We start from the raw sequence: 24,893 nt of genomic DNA on the forward strand, positions 1-24,893 counted from the left end.
ACAGTGGGTGAATGCGTGAAATTTGTAAAGAATATACGTCATGTTTCAGTGGGTAAATTGTAATAGACTAAAACCATGCTCAAAACGAAGGCAGATAGATGTCGGTCACAAAATTCAAGCGCCCTTACCGCTGACGCTTTCTGACGAGTCGCTGTCGCTGACAGATTCCGGCGTGCTCCTGCCACTGACATGGTTATCTTGGGCTACCTCAACCTAAGACATCAAAATCTCACAATTTGCAAGTGTAATGTTTTTGCTTGATATAAGATGTCAAACTATATGTTGAAAAGATTTAGTGAAGAAACCAGAAACTGACAACAACCTTAACAACCTTAACAGGCGTCTCCGTGTTAGGAGCGGTAAAATCCCCTGTTTCCATCTGATGAAATTGTCTCTCATACCCAGGGACTGAAGGAGAGCGCAACTTTGTATCAGCCGAGCGTGGGGAACCTTTTCTCAGACGCTTGTGAACCACGAACACAATAGTTGCCAAGGTAACATCGAAATGATACAATCCTCAATAGAATCTGACGTAGTAATTAAAAAAAACTTTACGTAGCCGTCAGAATCTCGTAGCTACAGTTAGGCCCTACTAGAGTGTTTAGGAAAACTTCCAGAGATTACAAAACACTGAAACTAGTGTGATATCACCGATATGTTTTTATTTATTTTCATTTACACAATAGTCAGCTGATCCCCGTACACACAGATTTGGCCACCATTTCTTAGATGGACAGGGGAGGTTAAATGACATTTTCCAGTGAATGATACTGTAATAAAATACATGCAGTTCATCCGTGACACAACATTCACCCATATGTCCAATCAGATTCCCCCGCTCCTGACACACACACACACACACACACACACACTTTCACCACCAGAGAGCTGACTTTTTTTTATATACATATACACTATTGTCCAGTAGCACTGATTACATTAACAGTACGTGACAAACTACATGTAGAAAATGACTTAATGGATGTTGACTTTTTTGTTTGCAGCCAAAGAACAAAGACAGAAAAATGTTTATACAATACAGTAATGAAAACATCATACACAATATTTATACACATAACCAAGTCAACTGTCAGTTATTAGTGTGTGAGCATGAGAAATTCAACAACCACAATGGTAACTACACAATGCTAAAACTTTTCCCCCCCTCTCCATAAGGCAACGGAAAAAATATGGAATTGACAAACTGACAACACTTAACCGCTACACATGGTCTGAAGCCATTGACAGTAACAGATTTCAATTAGTCAGTCATGGACAGTCTGTTAAACATTATGCATTCTGTCCCTTACCATGGATATAGAAAAGATAATAAACAATCTATACAAAGCTCGCTGAGATAGATGAATATAAATAATTATAAATGTCACGCAGGAAGTAAATAAAGTGCTACCGTGTTTGCACTGACCTTCAGAAAATGACCCCACTGAGGATCCATAAAGAAGGAAAAAGAGTGAATGTTCTACATAGGGATGTGACAAATGTCTTTAATCATTTTTAACCCCCCCCCCTCTCTCTCTCTCACACACACATGCATGCACGCACGCACACACACACGCTTAATTAACAGAATTAAGACTCTAACATAACTTGTGTGACTCTGTTATGTTCAACTGATTGGACAGTACGACCTTGAGTGTTCACCTCAATCAGTGTTGACTTTATAAACAAAAAAGTAATTTTAAGAAACACAATAAATAGTAAAAAAAAAAAAAAAAAAGAAATACAAAAATGCCATCACCTGAAACACTTGTGATCAAGTCAAAAATATTTGGACAACATAGTACAACAAGTGTGTTGATTATGGGGCAATGTACCAGTGTCAAAATAAAATGATAAAATAGTACAGCTTAACAAAACAGATAACAGATAAAATAGTACAGCTTAACAAAAATAGTACCATGACAATAATCTTAATCTTATTTCTAACACAGGCTTATGCCTAAATAATGCTTAGTGAAAGTGAGACAGCATCACTTGTTCAGCCTGGGTACTGGGCTGTTCTCTTTTCTGCTCATGAAACACTATGGCTATGCATGGATACTGTCTCCACATCCAGAATTAACATTCCAGAAACCAGGCAGCCAACAGCAGTCTTGATAGCTGTTTCTTAAGAGGGAAAATAAGCTGTTTCTTAAGAGGGAAAATAACCTGTCATGGCATAGACCTGATTCACGGTTTAAACTACCAGCTTGCCATGATGATGCTCCTTTTTCTAATATTCATGAAACAAAAAACAACAATCCTGTTGTATGTTGTCTGATGTGTCACAGGTGGCTTTAAAAACACACTCTCACACAAATAAATAAATAACACTAATAAAACAGCATGTACATAGACTGCATGCCAGCTCACGTCCAGTTAAGACGACCTCAGTCTTGGTCTGAGGAATGGTTGATGATGGGTGCATTGTGGTGCTAATAGCACCACGTCCTCTTCACTGACAATGTCAAGGGTAGGGGATCAAACATGCACATCACACAGATTCTTGGCTACAAGAGTTTCTACGGAGTACCTCAAGGACTGAAGGGAGGGGTTGTAAGGGTCGTTCAGGCAATCACCTGACAGGGGGAGGGCCCAGTGTCTCTAGTAATTTCTCCTGTAATTAGACGTTTGCTTTGTTTTTGTTCTGATGTTCTTGATGATATCTGTGTCCCCAGCCATCACAGTCTTTATAGCACACGCTGTCCTGCTGGAGAGCAGGGAGCTCTCTGACCATTTCTGCCTGCAGAGCTTGCAAGCCACAAACCCCGCTCTTCTGTTTCCCATCTGGTCATCCAGGACTGCATAGAGATTTACTGTGGAGTCAGAGGGGAGAGAGGGAAGCACAGCTAATGTAAACAACTAAATGCATTTAAGAAAAGACATCAGATAAAGAGATTAGATCAGAAAGTAAACGGTGCAAGGACAAGCAGAAGCGCACTTCAAACCCAAAGAACACTCTGTTCTCATGCTGATTCTTGCAGTAGTCTCCAATCCACACAGACCTGTTCAGAATCATAAAACACATGGCAACATCCCATGTGGTCCAAAAACGGTGGCGCCGTGCAAAGCTGTGCAATAATGGAATGGCTGAATTGCAGAGCCTTTACTTTACACTCCTCTCAGTCTCCCTGTCTGTGACAACCCATCACCTGCTGAGTGCACTCTGGGAGAGATAATGAGATGGTGGTGGCCGACACGGTACGCCAGGCTTCCATACAGATGAGTTACGCTGACTGCAATTACATGCACACCAATACCCTGGCAATCATCCGACCAAGAGAACTTATCCAACCAAGAGGACTGGTCTGGCTATCCCCAAAATAAATGGTCTTGTAAACATTCCGATTGCTCTGACACTACACTGCTACACTGGGTGAAGAGTGTGATGCGCTCTACAGTAGACTGAGATTAGGGTTGAATCATAGTGGCTTGACTGTGTGTAGATGAGCCGGTAAATGGAGCATTTTCTTACCCATTTCATGTGAAAAGCCAGGCAACTTTTGTTTGTGATTGTCCAATTCCCTCTCGTAAAAACTCACACACACACACACACACACACACACACACACACACACACACACACATACACACCTCATAGCATGCCCTGTGCTTTCATGTGTGGCTTTTCACAGGACCTTATAGGAAATATAAGAGTCCTTTTCTTCAGCCAACAGCATGGAGGGTATGTGGAAACTGGTGTTCCATGAAAGTGAGAGTGATTGCATATGTCAATACACACCCATAGAAAACAGGAAATAAAAACAGGGACACTAAAAAGTAACTGAAAAATGGAGAAATGGATGGATGTGTGTGTGGTTAGATGCTCTCCTAGAAGGGTGCCTCCAGTGGGGGTTCTTATATCTGAAGTGTGTGTGAGTGGGCGTTCTAGACTGTACTCAGGCACTTACTGTCTCAATCTCGCCGTCTGAGACAGGCTGAGATTCTGAGCCGTAGTGCAGAGGGGAGTACACCCAGCTCCTCTCCTCTGGAGGCTGCTGCTAGGCCACCAGGGGGCGCCACAGAGACAGACACACAGGCACAGGCGCACAGACAGACGCACAGGGCACGCCGCAGCCGAGAGAGGAGAGAGAGAGAGAGAGAGAGAGAGAGAAAGAGGTTAAAGAAGAAACGAATGAAATAATTGTTTTGAGTATCTAAGTCACCCAAATTCTTTAAGTTCTTGATATTACTTGAAAAAAATCTTAGTCTAAGATAGTGCTGCAAAAGAGAAGAATTTCCTTGTAATATCAGTAGAAGCAGGGACACTGGCCAAGGTCAACTGCTAATGTTACATGAGATGCACCACTGATCTATAATCTATAAGCCTTATTATAGATCAGCACGAGACACTCATACATGACCAGACCTTTCAACCAACTAGATAAGAAACAAACCCATAACAAATTCATATGCTAGCAAAAATACTTGTCAAAACTCTGGCAATGATGATCTGAGTACATTAGCATCATCAAATGTATGATTATTTGGTGACTCTTTACATGGTACTGTCAGTCAAAGCCATCAAGCCAGCTGCTGCTGCCTCATATTCTTTTTGAAGGACTGCGTTTAACACCCAAATAGGATACGGTGACCCTAATCACATCAAAAACAAAGTGACCTACAAAGGGTTTCTAATGTTTCTAACAGTAATGACACAGGAGCTAGGGGAATGAAAGGCCTAGTGGGACTCTAACTCAGTGCCTGCTGTACTTACAAAACTGCTAGAGCTGGAGTTGAGTTTACGCCGACGCAAAACAGGAGAGTACACCCAATACCTCCCATCCGCAAACTGAACACACACACACGTGCACACACGCACACGCACACACACACACACACACACACACACACGCACACACACACACACACGCACGCACACACACAGCAAGTGGAGAAAACAAAGAGAGAGAGATGAATAAAAGGGATGGGTACATATGTAACAGAGATGGAATGCGGATTAGATTATAAAAAAAAAGGAATGTGGAAAAGTACGAGTGAGAACATAAATAGGACACAGACACAAACCACAGACAATACAGCAGTGGCTGAACAAGCCGCATCTTGTGGACGGGTGAATAAAAAACATCATATGAAAAGTTCAGCTTGAAACTAGGAATGAATACATAAATGTATTTGTGGATAGGAATGAATACATAAATGTATTTGTGCATTAGTCTGGTAGGACAGAGGGGAGATGGGGTGGGATTATCGTGTAAATGGACCAAACGTGGATCTCTGGCTGGGCTGCCATCACTGCAGCTCTGCATCTTGGACACTCACTCTCCACGCTCCACTCCCCCTGTCATCTCAACAATTTTAGTGACCCTGCTGATTATATGAGCCATTTCTTTAAACAATGTTTGTGTGTCTGACCTTCAGAGCACAAGAAGTGGAAGATGTCTTTTTTGGAAGAGCAAAGATCTAGCAGATAGTTTAGTCTAACCATAACACCAGAACACTGCAAATGATGCCTAGCTTTTGGTGCATGACAATCCCATGCAAGTTTATGGAAAAGCTTAGTGAGACTCATCCCTATAGCTAAATGTTCCTCAGTGGGCATGCAGAAGAGAGAACAATTTAGAGAGAGAGAGAGAGTGAGAGAGAGAGAGAGAGAGAGAGAGAGAGAAAGAAAGAGAGAGCAAGACAAGACAGAGGGAGAGTGATGAGTCACTCTTCTGCAGATGTGAAGCTAGGGAAAGCATGCCAAAGTACCACTCTAATAGACCTCTGAAGTTCGCCTACAAAAAAGCTGCCATCTTTGACATCCGGTATCTGCCGTTTTTTCCTATGGGAAAATAACATGGGGATTTTGAATTATCGCACCTGTTAAACTCTTGCGGGGATGAAAAAGTCTGAAATGCAGACGTCCTCTGCCTTCGAGTGGATACTGTGATCTCCGGTAGGTGAAGGCGGCACACTACCCCAGAGCTAACTTGCAATGCAACTTGCCATAGGTGGTTCTTTTTTGTAGGCGAACTTCAGAGGTCTATGCAAAATGCACAGCACACATACACATAAAGTACCACACCCACCCCAACCCCCCCCCCCACACACACACACAGACCTGTTTCAGCACCCTCAAAGTTCCACCAAGTCATCTTGATTGTATCTCTGCAGAATGTCCATGTTCATTATTAATCTGTATCATTTAGTACGCTCCACATCCAATTTACATAACGTGTTCTGACCTCTGATCAAATACAATTCATACATTTACTATTTTCTGTACCCAACAGACAGTCAGTTAAGCGCCGTTCACACCAACAATGATAACTATAACAATAACAGCACAAAACTATCGTTCTAGTTAATATGAATGACGACGTCCATACATAAACTACAACGATAATAACATGAAGAACGATATCGTTGGGGATCAGCACAATGAAAAAGCTGACAGCTAATCAGAATCCACCAAATCTTAGCCATCACATTCATCAACACAAAGAGAGACTTTCCTTATCGTTGGTCAGTGTGGACTAGGGATGAGCATCGTTAAGAAATTATCGAATAACCGATTCCCAAGCCTAGTGTGGACACTTTATGGTTATAGTTACCTTTATAGTTATCATTCCTGGTGTGAACGGCCCCTACAGGCTGAATGGATGGTTATAGGTATCCGTCATTTCATCATAGATGCATGGCAATCAGGAATAGTCAATAAACATGTGTGTGTGTTTGTGTGTGTGTGTGTGTGTGTGTGTGTGTGTGTGTATGGGTTGGGGGGGGGGTCTATTACTATCTAAAAATGAATGAATGCACACACAGTAGAGGTAGGGCCTGTGTACATCACCCTGAGGGTTCAGGTTCATGTTAGGGTTAGAGTGGACACTTACAAAGTAGATATCTGTGATGCCTTCCTCCTCCAGAGAGCCGCGACTGGCCGACTCTGACAGGTGGCTTAGTGCATCCGAGTCCGCCACGGGCCGGGGGGTGGGAGCCACCGCGTGCACTGGCACTGCGGCCACTGGCTGGACCAGGGTGGCCATCTCCTCATGCACTGGGGCTGCTGGCGGTGGCTGGACCAGGGTGGCCATCTCCTCATGCACTGGGGCTGCTGGCGGTGGCTGGACCAGGGTGGCTATCTCTATGGGTCTGTCCCATGGGGCTGTAGCTGAAGCCTGTGTGGGTATCTTCTCATGGGTGACCGCAGCCTCGTTGACAACAGAGGATGCAGTGCATTCGGCAGGCTGTGAGGGGTCATCCTCCAAAATGGCTGTTTCTCGAGCCTCAGACTGGAACACCTCACTGTGGGGGTGATGGGAGAGGAGGATGAGGGAGATAGAGGGAAGCATGAGGGTGAAATCAAGAGTCAACTTAAACCTTTACTCAACTTTAGAGTGTCAGGGACACTTTGATCTTGACCATGTGTGAAAGGGTCCTTCTGCAGCGTTAAGCTCACTATGTGCAGGTATGCGAGGTAGCTGGCCCCTTTTCCCCAGCGGGAGAGGTGACTTAGGAGAAATGCTGCAGCCAGATGGCTAATTCCTTCTGCGGTTGGCCTGCCACTTCTAAACCCCACAGAGCCATTTGTCTGAGACGGCCTGTAACCCTCCCCAGGCTCACTACTGCTTTTTACTTTCACAGACGTATTCTGTAGTCTCCAGCACTCTACACAAGACAGGCAGATTTCCTGCAGGCTTTCCCAGAGCCTGACTAACAAGGTTAAGAAGGAAATGGCTGGTCATCTCTCATGCAGGAAGAGAGAAAGTGAGCTCAGTTCAAGACAACAGCAACAACTACTTTTGTATGTTTTGGGTCTTTACACAATGCTCAAATTCGAATGGGCCGGAGTCTGTGGCATATACTGTACAGATTCACTTGCATGAGTAGATGTGCTTGATTGAATTTAATTAAGCTCATTATGTTCCCCATAACATAACATTTGTATTGTTGTACTGCATAAATAACTCCACTGGCCCTGATATAGTGATTAGCGGTTAATTAGATAATTATAAATTATCTTATTGACTCCTAAAACGTGAAAGCAAAATCTCATCACTATTTCTGTAAAGTGTTAACAGCAGTGGGTGGGACAGGGGTGTATCTGACGAAGCTTACGTTGATCAGACCCAATAATCTGGATTAGTGGCTCTCCCTGCCATGCTGCTCCTAACGGAGAGGAATAGGCTGGACCAGAGGCTACTGGCGCTTACTACAGAGACCATTTTGGAAATGAGGCACTAGCACCCGCACCCCTGCTGACTCTCACAGGGATTTGACTCGGAGTCCCATTTTCACTCCGCTCATTCTGGGACACGATGTCCTTACAGAGAGCACAGCTCTCACAGAAGCTCTCGGGCGCTCCAGATCTAACCACTATCTGCCCACTGAAATACTAGTGTGCAAACAACCTAGAAATAAAAGCAGGGCAATGAAAGTTTCAACCTGCTCAGGGGCGTCGGTGAAATGGGGCAACATTATTAAAATGAAGGATGACGCATTGTGACTGTGTGAAAGACTATTCAGGTGGTGCAAATATTTTTTTTCTTTCTATTTTAGTGTTTCAGATCAGTCTTGTACCTCAGTGGTGTGAGATATTTTGAAATATCAAACAAGCCACAGCCAGTTCCAGTCCCTGATGAGAGGCAAAGCAAAACAAAGGAGCTGTACTAATCCTACCAAGCTGTTTAACCCTGTACATTTCTGATAGTTTTCTTTTCAGTTCAGTTCAGTTCAGTTATAGCAAGATATAAATCTCCCTGAACTTGGATTTCCTTGGATTCCCTGATGATGAAAGAATATGACCGTGAACGTGTTGGTGTGTGTGTGTGTGTGTGTGTGTATGTGTATGTGTCTGTGGGTGTACCTGCTCTCTGAGGAAGGTTGTGTGGGCTCAACAGCGGTCTCCACTTCACTTTTCTCCACTTTCACCTTCTCTTCTCTCTTCTCTTCTTCTTTCACTCCTTCTTCTGTCTTTTCTTCTGTACATTTCTCTTTCTCTACCACCTCCTCTATGTCCTGCTTCACTTCTACATGCACAGTGATGGTCTGATTATCTTCTTCATGAACGTCCACCACTTCTTTCAATCTGAGGATGCACACAAAAGCACACACACAGACACACACACACACGCGCGCGCGCACACGCACACACACACACACACACAGCATTTACAGCATTTATGTTACACTTTCTACGAATTCTCATTTATGGCCATTAGATCCATGACCATTACAGTCTAATCAGGCCAGAACAGTCTAATGTAGTGTATTTACCGTACTCTAATCTACAGTACTTTATGACTCTGCGCTGCTTATTGATTGTGCCGTAAGCACATCATATATTAGTCCACCACATGGCCGTGCTACTCCTCCAGACATGCGGAGTGAAGCGCTCTCGGACAGAGAGCTCTGTGGCTGCTCGCTGCTGCTCACCTGGCCTCTGAGTCTCTCAGTGACTGGGCCTGCCTCCTGTGAGATAAAGCAGAAGAGGCGTGCAGGTGAGTGAGGGGGGCCCTGCAGGGGGCCGTGGACTAGAGAGGGGCAGGGCAGAGCAGGGCACTAGCGGGACAGAGCGGGGCACTAGCGGGACAGAGCAGGGCACTAGCGGGACAGAGCGGGGCACTAGCGGGACAGAGCGGGGCACTAGCGGGACAGAGCGGGGCACTAGCGGGACAGAGCAGGGCACTAGCGGGACAGAGCGGGGCACTAGCGGGACAGAGCAGGGCACTAGCGGGACAGAGCAGGGCACTAGCGGGACAGAGCGGGGCACTAGCGGGACAGAGCGGGGCACTAGCGGGACAGAGCGGGGCACTAGCGGGACAGAGCAGGGCACTAGCGGGACAGAGCAGGGCACTAGCGGGACAGAGCAGGGCACTAGCGGGACAGAGCAGGGCACTAGCGGGACAGAGCAGGGAGCAGCATGCAGGGGCTCTAATATGGCGCAGCCACTCACACATGCTCAGTACACTGGGCTTCAGTGGGGCTCTGGTGAGTAAGCATTCCTTGGGGAGAGCAGGACTTTGCTATAGGCCCTATAGGCATCCTACACAGCAGCTGGGAGGGTGTGAGGGTGGGGTCTGGGCTGGTGGCTGCTGTGCGGTAGATGGGAGGGTGTGAGGGTGGGGGGTGCGCTGGTGGCTGAGAGGGGTGTGAGGGTGGGGGCGGTAGTGGTACCTGTAGCGCGGGTGTTCTGTGGTGTCCGAGGGCGAGCGCTCGGGGATGGAGATGGAGTTGTTGGAGGAGAGGGTGGTGGCGATGGAGGCTGTGGTGGCCTCTTCAAACATGGGAGGGGTGCAGGGGTGGAAGTCTTTCCCTGTGAGGAGAACACCAGCAAAAAAGACAAACACATTTTAATCACCTAGAAAAGAGAGTTCTCTGCGCTTCTGCAAACCACAACAATCCGGTGCAACCAGGGCAGGACGAGCCTCCACATTTTAATCACCTTTTCCCTGTAATGCAATCCTTTTAAAGCAGAGCTGGTTTTCGCTAGAGTGTTCGCAAACACATTGCGGACAGCCAAAAAGATACAGAGCAATGTAGAAGATAAGGAGCTGCCATGAACAATTTGTTCCGTCTTGCGGAAAGGTTCTGGATGGCGCAATAATGACGTTATAAAACGAAAATATTTCTATTTTAATATTCAAATTTTATAATTGTTTACCATTGTGACAATTGTATTACCTCTTGACTCTTGACTACTCACCTTCGTCTTCCAGGGCGGGGAAACTACGAGCCCCTCTCAGGTCATAGATGTTCTCGTCTCGCTCGGAGGGGAGCTGGCTGGCTGACCAGGCTGCCCCAGGGCCAGTGTACTTGGGCACCGCCAGTGACCCACGGCCCCTTTTTGAGGGTGAGGACTTCAGAGCTGGGGGGTCAGGGGCAGAGTGTGTTAGAGAGTTAAAAGATAGAAGTTTCCTATCGTGTAAAGTCAAAAACTAGTATACATCGCACACTGGACGGTATATTTTGACTTTATTTGGTGTGAATAACACGTTTTGCAGTTTGCTTCATCAGCATCATGTTTTCCTATCGTGTGTTTGTAGATTATGTAGATTGATGAGACAGCAGATGATACTCACAAGAGCTCTTCTTGAACACGTTACTGTTCATGAACTTCAAAAACCGCTCAGCATAGAAGCCAGGCCTGTGAACCGACACTGTGTCCTAAAATAGATAAACGAGAAGAGCACATGGGAAGAGAGAGAGAGTGAGTGAGAGAGAGAGAAAGAGAGAGAGAGAGAAGAAGGTGAGAGAAGTCAAAAGGTTGAACAAAGGAGCACTCAGGACACTGTATAGGGTCAGTCCTGGGGGAGCGTGGACTCTGTGGCGTGTGCAGGTGCAGGTGTGGCGGCCGGCAGATGCTGGCCTCACTCATGAATGCGGACATAAGGTCGGGAGAGTGGGATTAGCCAACAGGGTGCAGTGCAGCGCAGCAGTGCAGTCCACTGGGCCAGACAGATGGTGGCCTGCTGTAAATTATTTACACCTCTTGTTCTCTCTCTCAGGCGCTCCCTGAGGACACACCCCGCATTCATTTACCTGCTCCTTAGTGTCCTCTAACAGTCAACAAGCCATTGATGAGCAATCATTATCTCAGGCGAGATACATTGGCTTACTCCTGTTGAGGCCAGAGATGTTCATATGGGATTCTCTGAATCCACCGCATTAACACTATGGCCACTATGGTGTTGCAAACGGCACAGAGGAAGAGCTTAGTTTATAAGGGATAGAACCCACCATTTTATAACACTGACATTTCATTTGACTATTTCATAACACTGACAGTCTAACATGTTCTGAAATGCTGGAGGTTTAGCTTTCCTTCTTTAATGTTCTCTCTATAGCTCCCGTGTGGAGGCTCAGTAAGGCCTGGGCATTAGTAATCAGACTGCTGCCACTCCTTATGTAACATGATGCATTAAAACAGGACAACAGGACGGGCAGGGCATTAGGTTGTGTCTGGAGGAGCTGGAGGCAGCAGGGCATGTCGACTCACTCACCCCGTCATGAACCAGCGCTTTCCATGTGTGCTCCAGCTTCTTAACGAGCCTGAGAGACAGACAAGCGCAGAGTCAGTCTTCTCACAGCGCAGCCTCCCCTCCAGCACAAAGCGCACCTATCTACAGCCACTCTACAGGAGATGGACTGGACCATTATGTATCGTATTATTCTTGCACATTTAAAGGGTCAAGCAAATGAAATATTTTGTACAAGAGTTAAGCAAAGGGCCTCAGGACAGTTTAATTGCCATAGTTTTCTATTTAAAACATGTTACATAAAGTGGTACACTGCTTTAAATTGACAGCATCTTTGATGACAGCAGACCACCAATACAAGATTCTACTCTCAGGGCTGGTAGACATTAACCCTGTAAAGATATATGTTACTTTATCGACAAGTGGAGATTTGCTCCTTCTGTATTCTGTAGAGTACCTGTATGACTGTAGAATGTCAATGATGCCAATGAAGAGGAGGAGTCTCTCTCCTTTCCCACTCACAGCAGGAATTCCACCCATCCTACAGACAGAGAAAGAGAGAGAGAGAGAGAGAGAGAGAAAGAGAGAATATGGATTGTATATGTCTATTATTTGTACAGACAATCTGTCAATGGTATGACTTCATGAATTCATCATTAAATGAAATGGTTGTTGTCATGTTATGTTGTTCTAGGTCATCAGACAGCATCCTGATAGAGCGGTCCTAGCGTGGCCTCCACCTTGACACCTCCCTGCCAGACTCACGTGTCCTCCGTGTCGATGGCCGCTCCGCAGGACGCGCCTCCCTGGATGGACTCCATGGCGGTGGAGTAGAGCGCGCGCTGGGGGGCCGGCCTCTTCTCGTCGCCGCTGCCCTGCGAGCCCTCCATCTGCTGCTCGCGCTCCGCCTGGTCCAGGTTGTGCACGCCCAGCAGCAAGCTGTAGTCCATGATCTTAAAGCTCTCCAGCACCTGGCACACAGCAGACCGGACACCAAACACACTGGACATCAGAGCACTGCCACAGGGACTGGGTATGCAAAGACTGCAGGTCAAGATGAACCAGAATATATTCCTAATGATGTCTCCATGACCTCATTTCAAATTACAAAAAGACAGTAGATAGGTAACACACTTAAGTTTTGCTACAGAATGAGTTTTCATCTCATAGAATGCATTAAATAGTATGGAAGCATGGAAATGGATTTGATGAACAATGCTTATAAGTTATGCAATGTAAAGAAATCACACAAATCCTGTATTCCTGCCTGTACAGACAGCTTATATGAGGTCTATGTAGCACTTACAGTGGTCTCTACACCGCCACACTTCATTATTAATGTCAAGAACACTAACTTAAACATGACTTTTAACCAGTTATGACTTAATGAAGACATACAGTTAATAATGCATTTTATTTATTTATGGGCGCCTTTCTCAACACTCAAGGTCACCTTACAAAATCAACAATAAAACACTCAATCCATTAAACAAGCAAGAAACTAAGCATTAGCAACATAACGTCAACATAAAGTACATTTCAAAATATAATGACAGACATTTGGTCTGTGAGCTGTCTGTGAGAGTGCAATACATGAAAGAGTAGAGCCTTGACTCCTCTCTTATTGGAGTCCCTCATACCAAACAAAGCACCAAGACAATTTCATCCATCCTTTAATTAAGTAGGACAGTCCATAACAGCCCTTGAGGCTATGAGAGGGACTAGTAGTGAACTAGTGTTGAGAGTACAGAAATAAAGATGCACAAAATGTAGCTCTTTTGATGATGAAAGTACGCTGAGACCAGAAGGCTTCCCTACACCAGGAGAGATCCAACATTAAAGCACTGGAGGAAATATTTACATTTCCTGTTAATTCCCACCACCATAGTAGGAATCCAGCCCCCCTCACCACCTCAATATGGTAAACATAAAACAAACTATGTACAGATAGGGGTGACCTCTCTTTGGTTAAAATTACTGAATTAATGCTTCTAAAAAGCCAATACATTGCTTACCAAGCAGTCTCTCTGCAGAGTCTTGGTCAGGGCATTGTAAGTGTCTGTGTCCAGCATGAGGCCATCTGAGACATCCTGCATGAAGTCCAGATCTTTAAAGGTGGGCCTGGATTTCTCACGTTCCTTTTTGGAGGCCCGCCGCTTGTACGTGGAACCCTTGAGGTCAAACTTGAGGTGCATGCGGAACACACGAGGCAGAACGTTGTTCATCACCACGATCCGGATGTTCTTCCCGCCAGACTGCACGCAGTACAAGCCGAAGAACTTGGGCAGCAGCGTACGAGGGTTCTGGTTCAGGTTCTGCGGGTTCCCCCAAAATGAAAAAGAGGAATAAGAAACGGAAAACAAACAGCACCGGTAATAAAAGAGAAGAACAGTAGATTCAGCTGTTGTTTAAATTCTATGTTTCTTGTTTTGTTTATTTTGTCTTGTTTTGTATTTGTTTTGTTTATTTTGTCTTGTTTGTATTTGTTTTACATTCTCAGCATATGAATTGCATTCTCATGTCTCATTATGATTGATAAATAGGAAGTGACATCATATGGGTTAGGGTTCACACAGACACATTTATTGTTGTACACTGAAAGAGACTTGAGATGCCGACTCGCGATCATGCTGGTACACAGCCGAGTCCAAAGTTTTATATTTGTGATCAATGATCTCTTAATCTTATCCTGGACTCATTTCCCTCTCAGTTTGTATGCAGTCAGCGAGGTATGTTTGTGTATTTATGATGCTTTATTTATTTGATTTATTTGCTCTTTTGATTGTGTGATTGGATTGTGTATTTATTGTGTTTTCCTACTGCTTTTAAACAATTCAAAGGTGGATTAAAGTGTGAAATTACACTCCAATTCACAGTCTGCCTTTAAGCACAGTTCCAAACATTCCTCTAACTGTTGGTGAACTGTTGGCTTTACAGCTTAATGTCTTCACATCAACATGTTGTCTTTCTTGAGTTTCCATTCTCCTCCACACTGTTTGGTGAACTGAATAAGCCATCAGTATCCTTCCGTCCCAGGTAGGTATGCGAGTCACCTCAGTCAGGTGTGCTGTGCATGTCAGTGGCAGTGCTCTCTGTAGCCCTCCCTCTCTGCACTAAGCCTCGCTCACGTTAGGACGAGCTGGGGTCAGGGCACCGCACAGGACACATCTAGGAGTCTCACACGATCTCCATCTTGCGCGTGCGCACACATGCACGCACACATGCATGCACACTAGAGATGCACCGATATGGAATTTTAGGGCCGATAACGATAACCGATATTTATTGGTTTGTTGTGGCCGATACCGAAACGATAACCAATAATATTACTCTTGAAAAAAAATTGTGAAAAGTGATTTGGGGAAAGCATTTAATAAGCATCATTTTATTGCAGTAATTTTACCTACCACCAAATGATGGACAGAACTTATAATAGTTCTCAATAGTACGGCAGTCAACAACATAACAGTAGCCTAGCCCTACAGTATGTGTGGCTCCTTTAAGTGAACCTGACGTCAGTGAATTGCGAGTGAGTGGCTAGAGAGTTTGAATCGTTTTCATTTAGGACTAAACGCTCATAAACGGCTCAGCTTGGAATAAGCTACAGTATAGCGACCAAATCAGAGTTTGTGAGGGAAACTTAGGTTTAGTTTCAACTGCGGGTAACTGAATAAAGCTGCAACTCCTCAGACTGTATCTTATGTCCGTCTACTCTGTTGCGCACAACCTGCTGCAGCAGAAATGAAAGGCGTTAGCCCCGAAGGTTTTAATAACTTATTATGATGACCTGTCTGGAACTGAAGCACGAATGGTTATCATATTTCTAGGTAATAATACAAAACCCAAGCTAAAGTAATGCAAATATAATACTAAAACACAACTTAGAACTAGGCCTACTTATGTACTCGTCCCACTAACAAGTTTGTTTATTTGTTTCCCCGACCAGCGCGGTAAAGTGCAAACACACCAGCACAAGACGGCTCTAGATAGGGCTGAGCTCCGCTCTGTTAAGGTTAAATGGCGGATCATTCACGAGAGGATTTTGAGATGCACAGATTCCCAAATGAACGCATATCCACAGATTTTGTTAGAGTGGTGAAATACATTCACACGGCTGACATTATATTGAGGAAAAAGTACAGCAAACCAAGCTCAAGTAGGCTAGCTCAGTGTAGCCAGACGGACCTTACGTAGGCCTATATTAGGACTTTAAAAAATATCGGTGCAAATTATCGGCCAGAATTCTGTTATATAATAATAATAATATTTTCATTTTTTCACTTATCAGCTAATAATATATCGGCCACCGATATATCGTGCATCCCTAATGCACACACACACACACACACACACACACACACACACACACACACACACACACACACACACACACACACACACACACACACACCACTCTAGTGGTAGTCCATGCAGGGAAGAATAATCATTTGACCATTAATGTCCACTGTAGCATGTGACTGATGATGAAGACCCTGCTGCAAAAGGCATCAGAGAGGAAATTAACTTAGAGGTGAGGGTGGGGTAACTCACCATGTAGTATCCAGGCAGCAGCTTCTGCAGAAACTCAGCCTCTTTGTGCATGACTGTTTTGATGATGAACTCGTCGTCCCTGGTTACGTAGAAGATGGAGCCGCTAGCACCAGGGTTAGAGAGCTCAATCAGAGGCTCATTGCACAGAGAGTACTGGCGGTTGGAAGATTGGCAAATACAGAGAGAATGATTACCATTCATGCAAAGTCATGTCGGTGTGCACAATTTAATATCTATATCAATCTTGTCAGTTTGTAGTTATAAAGCTAATGATTTTCACAAATTAATCTAGTTCTAGGATTTCCTACAACAGGTTTTACTATCACCACAGATGGCATTTACACACATACACCCCCCCCCCACACACACACACCACAACGATGTCTAAATTGAACAGTGGAGTCTGCTGTTTTCAGCCGGCGGTTTAAACAGGAAAGTATTAGTGCGTTAATCTCCATCTGGCGCAGGTAGTATGTGTGTGGGCTTATAAGAGAGCCATGTGCTCGCACTGTCTGAGGTGTGGCTGCCAGCGGCTAGCCAAACATCCACACAAACAATAGCACTCCAAAAAGGTACTCACAGACCCAACTTGCGGATTACAGTTATATATCCAGTTATAAACTGTCACAGTCTGTATCAGCATGAGCAAGATGTATTAAGAATATCCTCACAATTTTAAATCCCATGTACAGCTGAACACAAACCTACAGCTCTCACCGACTGATGATGACTGTATGATGACTGAATGACAGCACTCAGGAGACAAGCCTTAAATGTCAGCATGTGTTTCATTCACTGCTCTGTGAAACTAGCACCTGACTAACTTGTCATCTCCAAAACTTCAGACACTGAAACGTCCTGCACCATCACATGAAAACAGCAGTGAAACAGCCTATCCTAACTGGCCATCTTGTGGCGTGAGTGAACTGACACACACACATACACACACACACATACATACATACAAACATGCACAGACAAAGCACGCACGTACGCACACACGCACGCACACACACACACACACACACACACACTGAGTCATTCCCAGACGGCAGACATCGCACCAGTGTACAGCAAGTCACACCCACACACACACACGCACGCCCGCCCACACAACACCCAACAGAGAGGCACCATGCTAGCCCTCTCTACCACGCCAGATGCCCACACCTAACAGAGTGGCACCATGCTAGCCCTCTCTGCCACGCCAGATGCCAACTCACTGTCCCTCTCTCCATCCTCCACTGAGTCAACCAAACAACCTTCCTCTCTTTGTTCCACAAGACACCAAATCACTCTGTGTCCTACACAAGGTCAACCTTTTCAAAAATGAGCCCAGCTTTCCATTTCCGCATTACTTGCCAACCTTTCCGTCTACATCTACAATGTGCCAACCTTTTGAGCATGGTACAGGAACATCACCTGCGTGCCAACACCGCATCTCTGCCCTTCCTGTCTGGCACCACGTGATCACACAAGGCATGTCTGAGTCCATCTCTGATTACTGTAGTGGTGATTCTGCGGTCTGTGCTGTCTGGGGAAGGGGCAACAGTGGAGCTGGAGGCTATTGAGAAGGTCGGAGGTTATGTTTAGATTTGCCTCACCAGGTAGTCATCAGGCCGAATGCCAAAGAGTTCACGGAAATAGCGGAATGCCAGGGGGGCGTAGGTCTTGAAGCGGAAGTCTGGGAAATGATGGGCTGGGGTCAGATTGCTGCCCTCACTGGAGAGAGATAGAGAGAGAGAGAGAGAGGGAGAAAGAGACAGAGAGAGAGAGAGAGACAGAGAGAGAGAGACAGAGAGAGAGAGAGAGAGAAAGGAACATTACAATTACAAATATTTTATTTTGTGTACATAAAACACAATAATAGATCCACAAATACACACAAACACAAACACACACACACACAAACACACTAGAGATGCACCGATATGGAATTTTAGGGCCGATAACGATAACCGATATTTATTGGTTTGTTGTGGCCGATACCAATACGATAACCGATAATATTACTCTTGAAAAAAATTGTGAAAAGTGATTTGGGGAAAGCATTTAATAAGCATAATTATATTGCAGTAATTTTACCTACCACCAAATGATGGACAGAACTCATAATAGTCCTCAATACAGTACAGCAGTCAACATAACAGTAGCCTAGCCCTACAGTATGTGTGGCTCCTTTAAGTGAACCTGACGTCAGTGAATTGCGAGTGAGTGGCTAGAGAGTATGAATCGTTTTCATTTAGGACTAAACACTCATAAACGACTCAGTTGGGAATAAGCTACAGTATAGCGACCAAATCAGAGTTTGTGAGGGAAACTTAGGTTTAGTTTCAACTGCGGGTAACTGAATAAAGCTGCAACTCCTCAGACTGTATCTTATGTCCGTCTACTCTGTTGCGCACAACCTGCTGCAGCAGAAATGAAAGGGGTTAGCCCCGAAGAGGATTTTGAGATGCACAGATTCCCAAATGAACGCATATCCACAGATTTTGTTAGAGTGGTGAAATACATTCACACCACGAGGAAAAAGTATAGCCAACCAAGCTCAAGTAGCTCAGTGTAGCCAGACGGACCTTACGTAGGCCTAAATTAGGACTTTAAAAAATATCGGCGCAAATTATCGGCCAGAGTTCTGTTATCGGACCGATAATAATATTTTCATTTTTTCACTTATCGGCCAATAATATATCGGCCGCCAATATATCGTGCATCCCTAAAACACACACACAAACACACACACACACACACACACACACCTTGGAAAGAAGATGCTTTCCACCACATAAAAGTCCTGCATGAGGACATCTCTCTCTGGCTTGGAGCTCAGGTTGCCCACTGTGTAGCCGATGCCAAGCTGGATGGCACCTTTCAGGGCAGAGGATGTGGTCTGCAGAGAGAACAACATTAGCACAAGGACTGACTGACCCTTATGAATGCACTGGTAAAAACTGTGAGTCATAAATGCTGACGGATTTTTCAGGGGTTCCAATCTCTTCCGATCTCCAAACTATCTCCAAAGGTGATGATAAATGCATATGCACCAGGACTGATAAGAGGCCACATGGTACACATGGTAACGGTGAGATGTTGTTTATGTCTCCCACTCCAGGGCTGCTTACAGCTAGAGTGTTTCTCTAATGGGTTTATACTGTAGTTGTGGTACATAGTCACCCAGTGAGAGCTCTAAATAAATGCACATGAAATCAGGTCAGAATAGAGTGCATAGGGAGAGTCCAACTGCTTTAGCTGTGACAGACGCTGGAGAACACACCTTCTTGTAGGTGGTCTCTCCTGAGGCATCCACTCTTCTGTGACCAATCTTCTTCTCCGGCCCGGAGCCAGGATGGCAAGATGATGAAGGCATCTAGAGAGAGAGAGAGAGAGAGAGAGAGTGGGAGTGTTTTTAAAGAGGAGAGGTTTTTAAGAGGGCCATCCATCAAATCAGGATTAAATTATCTTTTTACAGGTCACTTGAGGAAAGGACATTTTTGTTTTCAGTGCTGTGTTCATGAACTACCACCACTAAGGCAAAGTAAATGGCCAATGCACATTGTGTAACTATCCAACATTACAGTTTTCTGCACTTTTACACCAAAGAGAACAGGGCAGGCTGGGCTTACCTCTGTTATATAGGCCTTTTTAGCCGCCTCTGAAAGAAAAAGAAACAAGGAGAAAGCATGAGACAGCCCTTCAGCTCCCTTCCATGACACATTACGGATACTGCGTGTGTGAGCACTGTGTGTGAATGGGCTAGTGCATATTATCACAAAGAATGGAGGCTTGCATCTGAAATGTTTTTTTTTGCGATTTCAATGCAGAGGAGAGCATTTTGTGCAACGGTCCATCACACACATACACACAGACTCACACTCACACTCACACACACATACACACACTTTGCAGTGGATGAATGCTATGAATGCTGAGAACAGCACTTAGTATGTAGTGGAAAGTCCATGGCAAATTAAAACTAAGATAAAAGCTCTGCACCAGCAGCAGAGTCGGGTCTAATGAGATGCTCAGACTACTGTGGCAGTGGCTCACCAACAATGTTACTGTAAGCATGGGCAGTGCAATTGATTTGTGTTGAGGACTCGCTTGCCTGTGAGAGTGACATGCGCTTAGTGTTTCATTATGTGAGGGCGAGAAAGTGTGTGTATGTGTGTGTGTGTGTGTGTGAGTGAGAGAGAGAGAGAGAGAGAGAGAGAGAGATAATTCCTGACAGACTAGCTTAACAAATACTGCAGTCTAATAAGCCATGAACACTAGGGCTGTGTAACAATTAAACAGGTAAATTAAACCATTTAAATAGGAATAAATATCTACTTGCTATTTTTTTGACAGATATTGCAATTGTGGTAGTTGAAGTCAAGCTTCAGTTCAATATTCACTATATGATTTATTTACATCATCGGATGTAGCACTACAACTACAAGAGAACATAAAATATGAATTGCTCTATCTATCCATCCAAGTATAAGAATGAAAATATTCTAATGGCTTCCAAAATGAAGGCCTATTCAATTGACTCTTGTCTTACTGGGTAGGATCAGCACTATTTCTGCTAGCCTGTCTACATTCATTGTACTGCTACCTGTGGTGCTTTTTCAAATTCATCGTGTTGTCCTGGGAGAGAAGTATCTTTCTTTGTATGTATGTGTGTTTATTTGTTGCATTGCTTCTGGTAAATCTGAAACACTTTCAAATAATCAAAGGGCTACTCTTCATCTGCACTAAATCTTCTGCCATTTCTACTTGAGCAGCAGCCGTTTCTCTGTACTTCTGATTGGTCAGCGTGAGCGTCTTTCACACTGAGGACAACATGAATTCAAAAACCATAGAGGCAACGTGACTGACCACTGGGTCAGGGTTGCGAGCCGAATGATGAATAACAGCCTTTGGGATTTACTAATGGCATCAGTTCAAACCGCTTCATTGTAAAACCGATTAAATGTTCAACACTAGTGAACACTCAAATATGGAACCAGTTTCAGACTGCAGTCAGTGATTAATGGATTTCAGCATGCAAACTATATCCAGAGAGAGTGAGCATAATATACATTAATACAAAGAAATAATGGTCGAGAGAGGCAGAATGTGACAGATACAATGACAAAGGAATCAGTCCTTCTGGTGGTAACTACAGCCAGAGCTGTTGTATTTTACACTGTTCTTTTCCGTCTCAGCATAAATAAACACCAAATATAATGGTCATTCAGTTTGCAAAGTAATAATCAGTCATCAACGCTTATTTGTAGCATAAATGCAGTATTAGTGGAGTACAGCTAAATGCCTCAGCTGCCAGCTCTCCACATTTCAACAGCCACTTAAAAATGTAAATTCTCTGATCACTTTTTTCCATAAACCACAAACCTCTCATGTGTCATCTGCTAACCTAACCTCAAAACTATTTGGGACAGTTCTCTGTAGAATAGCTGCTATCCCTCTGCAACTAGTAAAAACTGCCCTGGAATAGACTCTGGTTCTGAAGTTTGCTTACTCTGAAGTTTGACTTTTTCTCCAACACCAATATCTCCTAGCACTCCCAGTCTCTTCACTATTCTAGTGGAAGTGATGTAAGTGGTAACCAAATCTGGACACAGGTGTCAGCTGAACTCCTTGGATGGAGACACATGAAACACACAAGTGTAAATGGCAATGCGTCTCTGCTGTCCACTCGGGATCCGATTGCTCAAGACATATAAAACCAAGTGTAAATAGGGTCTCTCTGAGATGAATTCAGAAAAATAAAATGACCAATCCAGAACTAAAGCAGTCATTTCTGCCAATGGTCCAGTACCTGTGTCCAATGACAAGACAAATGCAGCACAGATGACACATACAGGAAGCCTCTCTGTGTCCAATGTCCCAGTGCGTTACCGTTGACATATGACTCTGCCGACAGTGCTGGACCAGACACTGGAGAGTGTTTCAGTCACACAGAACAGCCTCATGAAAGCTGCATAACACCAGCACTTGCTGATGGAGGCCATGTACAGCCTAAGCACCAACTCCCACTCTCTTGGCTGTGACATTATCCAGGATCCGTGCACACAACCACACACACACACACAATCCGTGACTAGGCACAGAGCATGTTGGCCTATGGGCCACACACCCAACACAAACACACCCCATCACGAACACACACACAAACATGCTCAGAACCGTGACTTGTCTTGTCTTCCCCCGCACAGCCCCATGCTATGGAGATGTGCCCGCGCCCACCACAGAAACAGTAAACAGAGCCGGCAGGTCCAGTCTCCACCACCTTCCCAGGAGCTGTAAATATTCACCTCCATCTGCTCTTGGCTAGGGATGTAACGATTACCGGTATAATGATAAACTGTGATAAAAATGTTGACGATAACAATTACCGTTTTCTTTTGAAATATCATAATTATCACGGTTGATTATCACGGTGTTGAAACCGTGTGTTTAATCCTTCCCAGCTTCATCCGAGCCTGCTTTTGACATACAGTAGGCCTGGTACAATGAAGCAAAATTGGTACCCTACTGATTCTGTTGTCTAATTGATGGTTTTAACTGCGAATTGGATTAGGCTACACCTGATTTTAAAAGGCGGAACATTTTCACCGCAAAACTTGCACTGTATCATTTGCACTCTGCGGGCCCTATTTTAATGGTCTGAAACGGAAGTGTCTTCGCGCAAAACGCAAGTGACTTTGTGGGCAGATCTTGGGCGCTGATGCTATTTTACCGGCGGGATATTGACTGTTGCGCCCGACGCAAATCTAAAATGGGGTGGTCTGAAGTAGCTACATTAATCATGGGTGTGGTTTGGGCGTAACGTGCAATAAACCAATCAGAGCGTCATCTCACATTCCCTTTAACAACAGGCACGCTTGTTCCATAGCTGATTGCTATTATGGTGGTGTATTTGCCAGGGCAGCCAGGAGCGTTCACAGCGCTATAATCACTGTTCAGTTGGGAACAGTTAGCTATTGATTTTTCCTCTTGACAAAATGTAATACAGAATTGTCACAAAGACATACTTTCCGATGTTTTGGGATCGATCATTCTCACTGAATCACGAGGTTATGAATGCATGGTGATATATTTGCAATGTACAATGTAATCTAACATTACCTCTCTATAGACAATGCATATCTTCTGTCAGTTAATCTCTTCTCTCCCGTGCTGCCGCTGGGGCATTTGGGTTAAATGGCATCGGCATGCAGTTCAACATCACGTCTCCTTAAGTCCTCTAACATTTCCTAATTTATGTCATCAACACATCAGTGATTCGTGAAAATGTGTACGCTAGATTTATGCCTATTTTTTCACATGGACACCACACTGATTTCACTCGAGTGGTAATATTTTTCTTTGAAATTATGTATGGTTTACAGAAATGGGAACTACATTGTATAGATGAGAGGAGCTAAGTGTGCGTTGCGCAGCACAGGCGGCCAAGCAAGGGCTTCGTTTAAGTTGACCTAACTTTCAACTCTTCACAGTATCCCATTAACTGCGTGACAGTAGACTATTTACAATATTTTCTGTAAAGCAGAGTTTGTAAACACGTTATCATCAACTTAATTCACGCACAACATTTATTTGAGCAGGAGAGAGAATAACAATGAATGGATGCAGCAACTACAGAAATTGTACAGAAATTGTAACCTTGCTGCTTTCTTGTACTATCTGTTGCTGGTTAACAGCACATGAAAAGCTGATTTAAGCTAATTCAATAACTCAAGACTTCAAGGCCATCATGGATATAAAACGTTTTTTGAAAATAACGAAAGGATGGAGGGAACATAGCAAAGCTTGGTGCTTAAAACCTTACACAACGGTAAATTGGAACAAAACTAAAAGTAACTTTAGCCTTTATAGGGCTGTAGCCTATAAAGTTGTCCAGATTAATAGGTCGTAATTAGGCGTTGTTGTAACGATATTGCATGTAGATGTTGTACTATATAGGCTACTAAATATTTAGGTCACCAATGCACGAACAAAACCGGGAAATGGACAAATATTATCAAGGCTTTGAATGTTTCCGTCTGTGCACGGAGATGTCTGTAGATTGGTGTGCAACGCATTCATTCATGCAGGCATGTGGTCATGCATGCGCCCTTAAAATAGCATCTGCATTTTCGCCACAGACTTTAGACCAGGGAGTTCCTGGTCTGTGGCGGAATTGTTTTCTGAAACTGTAAAATATCAACAGTGAACGTTTGCGCCGGAACACGCCCCGTCTTTTCGCTGAACCGCCCCCGTGGGCGCAATCGAATTCCCTAATTTACAGGCATGTACCTGTGGAGGGGAAATTCCAATATGCGCTGACTGCAAAATAGGAAAGACAAACGCGCGAGTATACAAAGTCAATTGCGCCCGCACGGAAGATAGAGCCCTGCGTCTTTTTATGTTCGCGTGCACATTAAATCCATT

General features: G+C 44.4%; 1 protein-coding gene across 1 annotated transcript in view; it reads right to left on the reverse strand.

Moving 5' to 3' along the window:
* Positions 1-24,893, reverse strand: part of LOC143133403 (uncharacterized) — a 44,224-nt gene that overhangs the window by 5,532 nt on the left and 13,799 nt on the right. The window contains exons 2-18 of the mRNA XM_076293167.1: positions 20,099-20,127; positions 19,750-19,842; positions 19,235-19,365; positions 18,080-18,197; positions 16,476-16,628; positions 13,940-14,239; positions 12,690-12,895; positions 12,382-12,465; positions 11,949-11,997; positions 11,028-11,112; positions 10,652-10,813; positions 10,123-10,261; positions 9,382-9,417; positions 8,813-9,034; positions 6,840-7,251; positions 4,718-4,792; positions 3,912-4,001 (exon numbers count right to left, since the gene is read on the reverse strand). Of these exons, the coding sequence (XP_076149282.1) occupies positions 3,912-4,001; positions 4,718-4,792; positions 6,840-7,251; positions 8,813-9,034; positions 9,382-9,417; positions 10,123-10,261; positions 10,652-10,813; positions 11,028-11,112; positions 11,949-11,997; positions 12,382-12,465; positions 12,690-12,895; positions 13,940-14,239; positions 16,476-16,628; positions 18,080-18,197; positions 19,235-19,365; positions 19,750-19,842; positions 20,099-20,127 (2,384 nt within the window). The remainder of the gene's footprint in view (positions 1-3,911; positions 4,002-4,717; positions 4,793-6,839; positions 7,252-8,812; positions 9,035-9,381; positions 9,418-10,122; positions 10,262-10,651; positions 10,814-11,027; positions 11,113-11,948; positions 11,998-12,381; positions 12,466-12,689; positions 12,896-13,939; positions 14,240-16,475; positions 16,629-18,079; positions 18,198-19,234; positions 19,366-19,749; positions 19,843-20,098; positions 20,128-24,893) is intronic.

This window comes from Alosa pseudoharengus, unplaced genomic scaffold (genome assembly GCF_046254945.1).
Source record: "Alosa pseudoharengus isolate Yale_2024_CS ecotype anadromous, Long Island Sound unplaced genomic scaffold, YU_APseudo_1.1 YU_APseudo_1.1_scf_2, whole genome shotgun sequence".
Lineage (NCBI taxonomy): Eukaryota > Metazoa > Chordata > Actinopteri > Clupeiformes > Clupeidae > Alosa > Alosa pseudoharengus.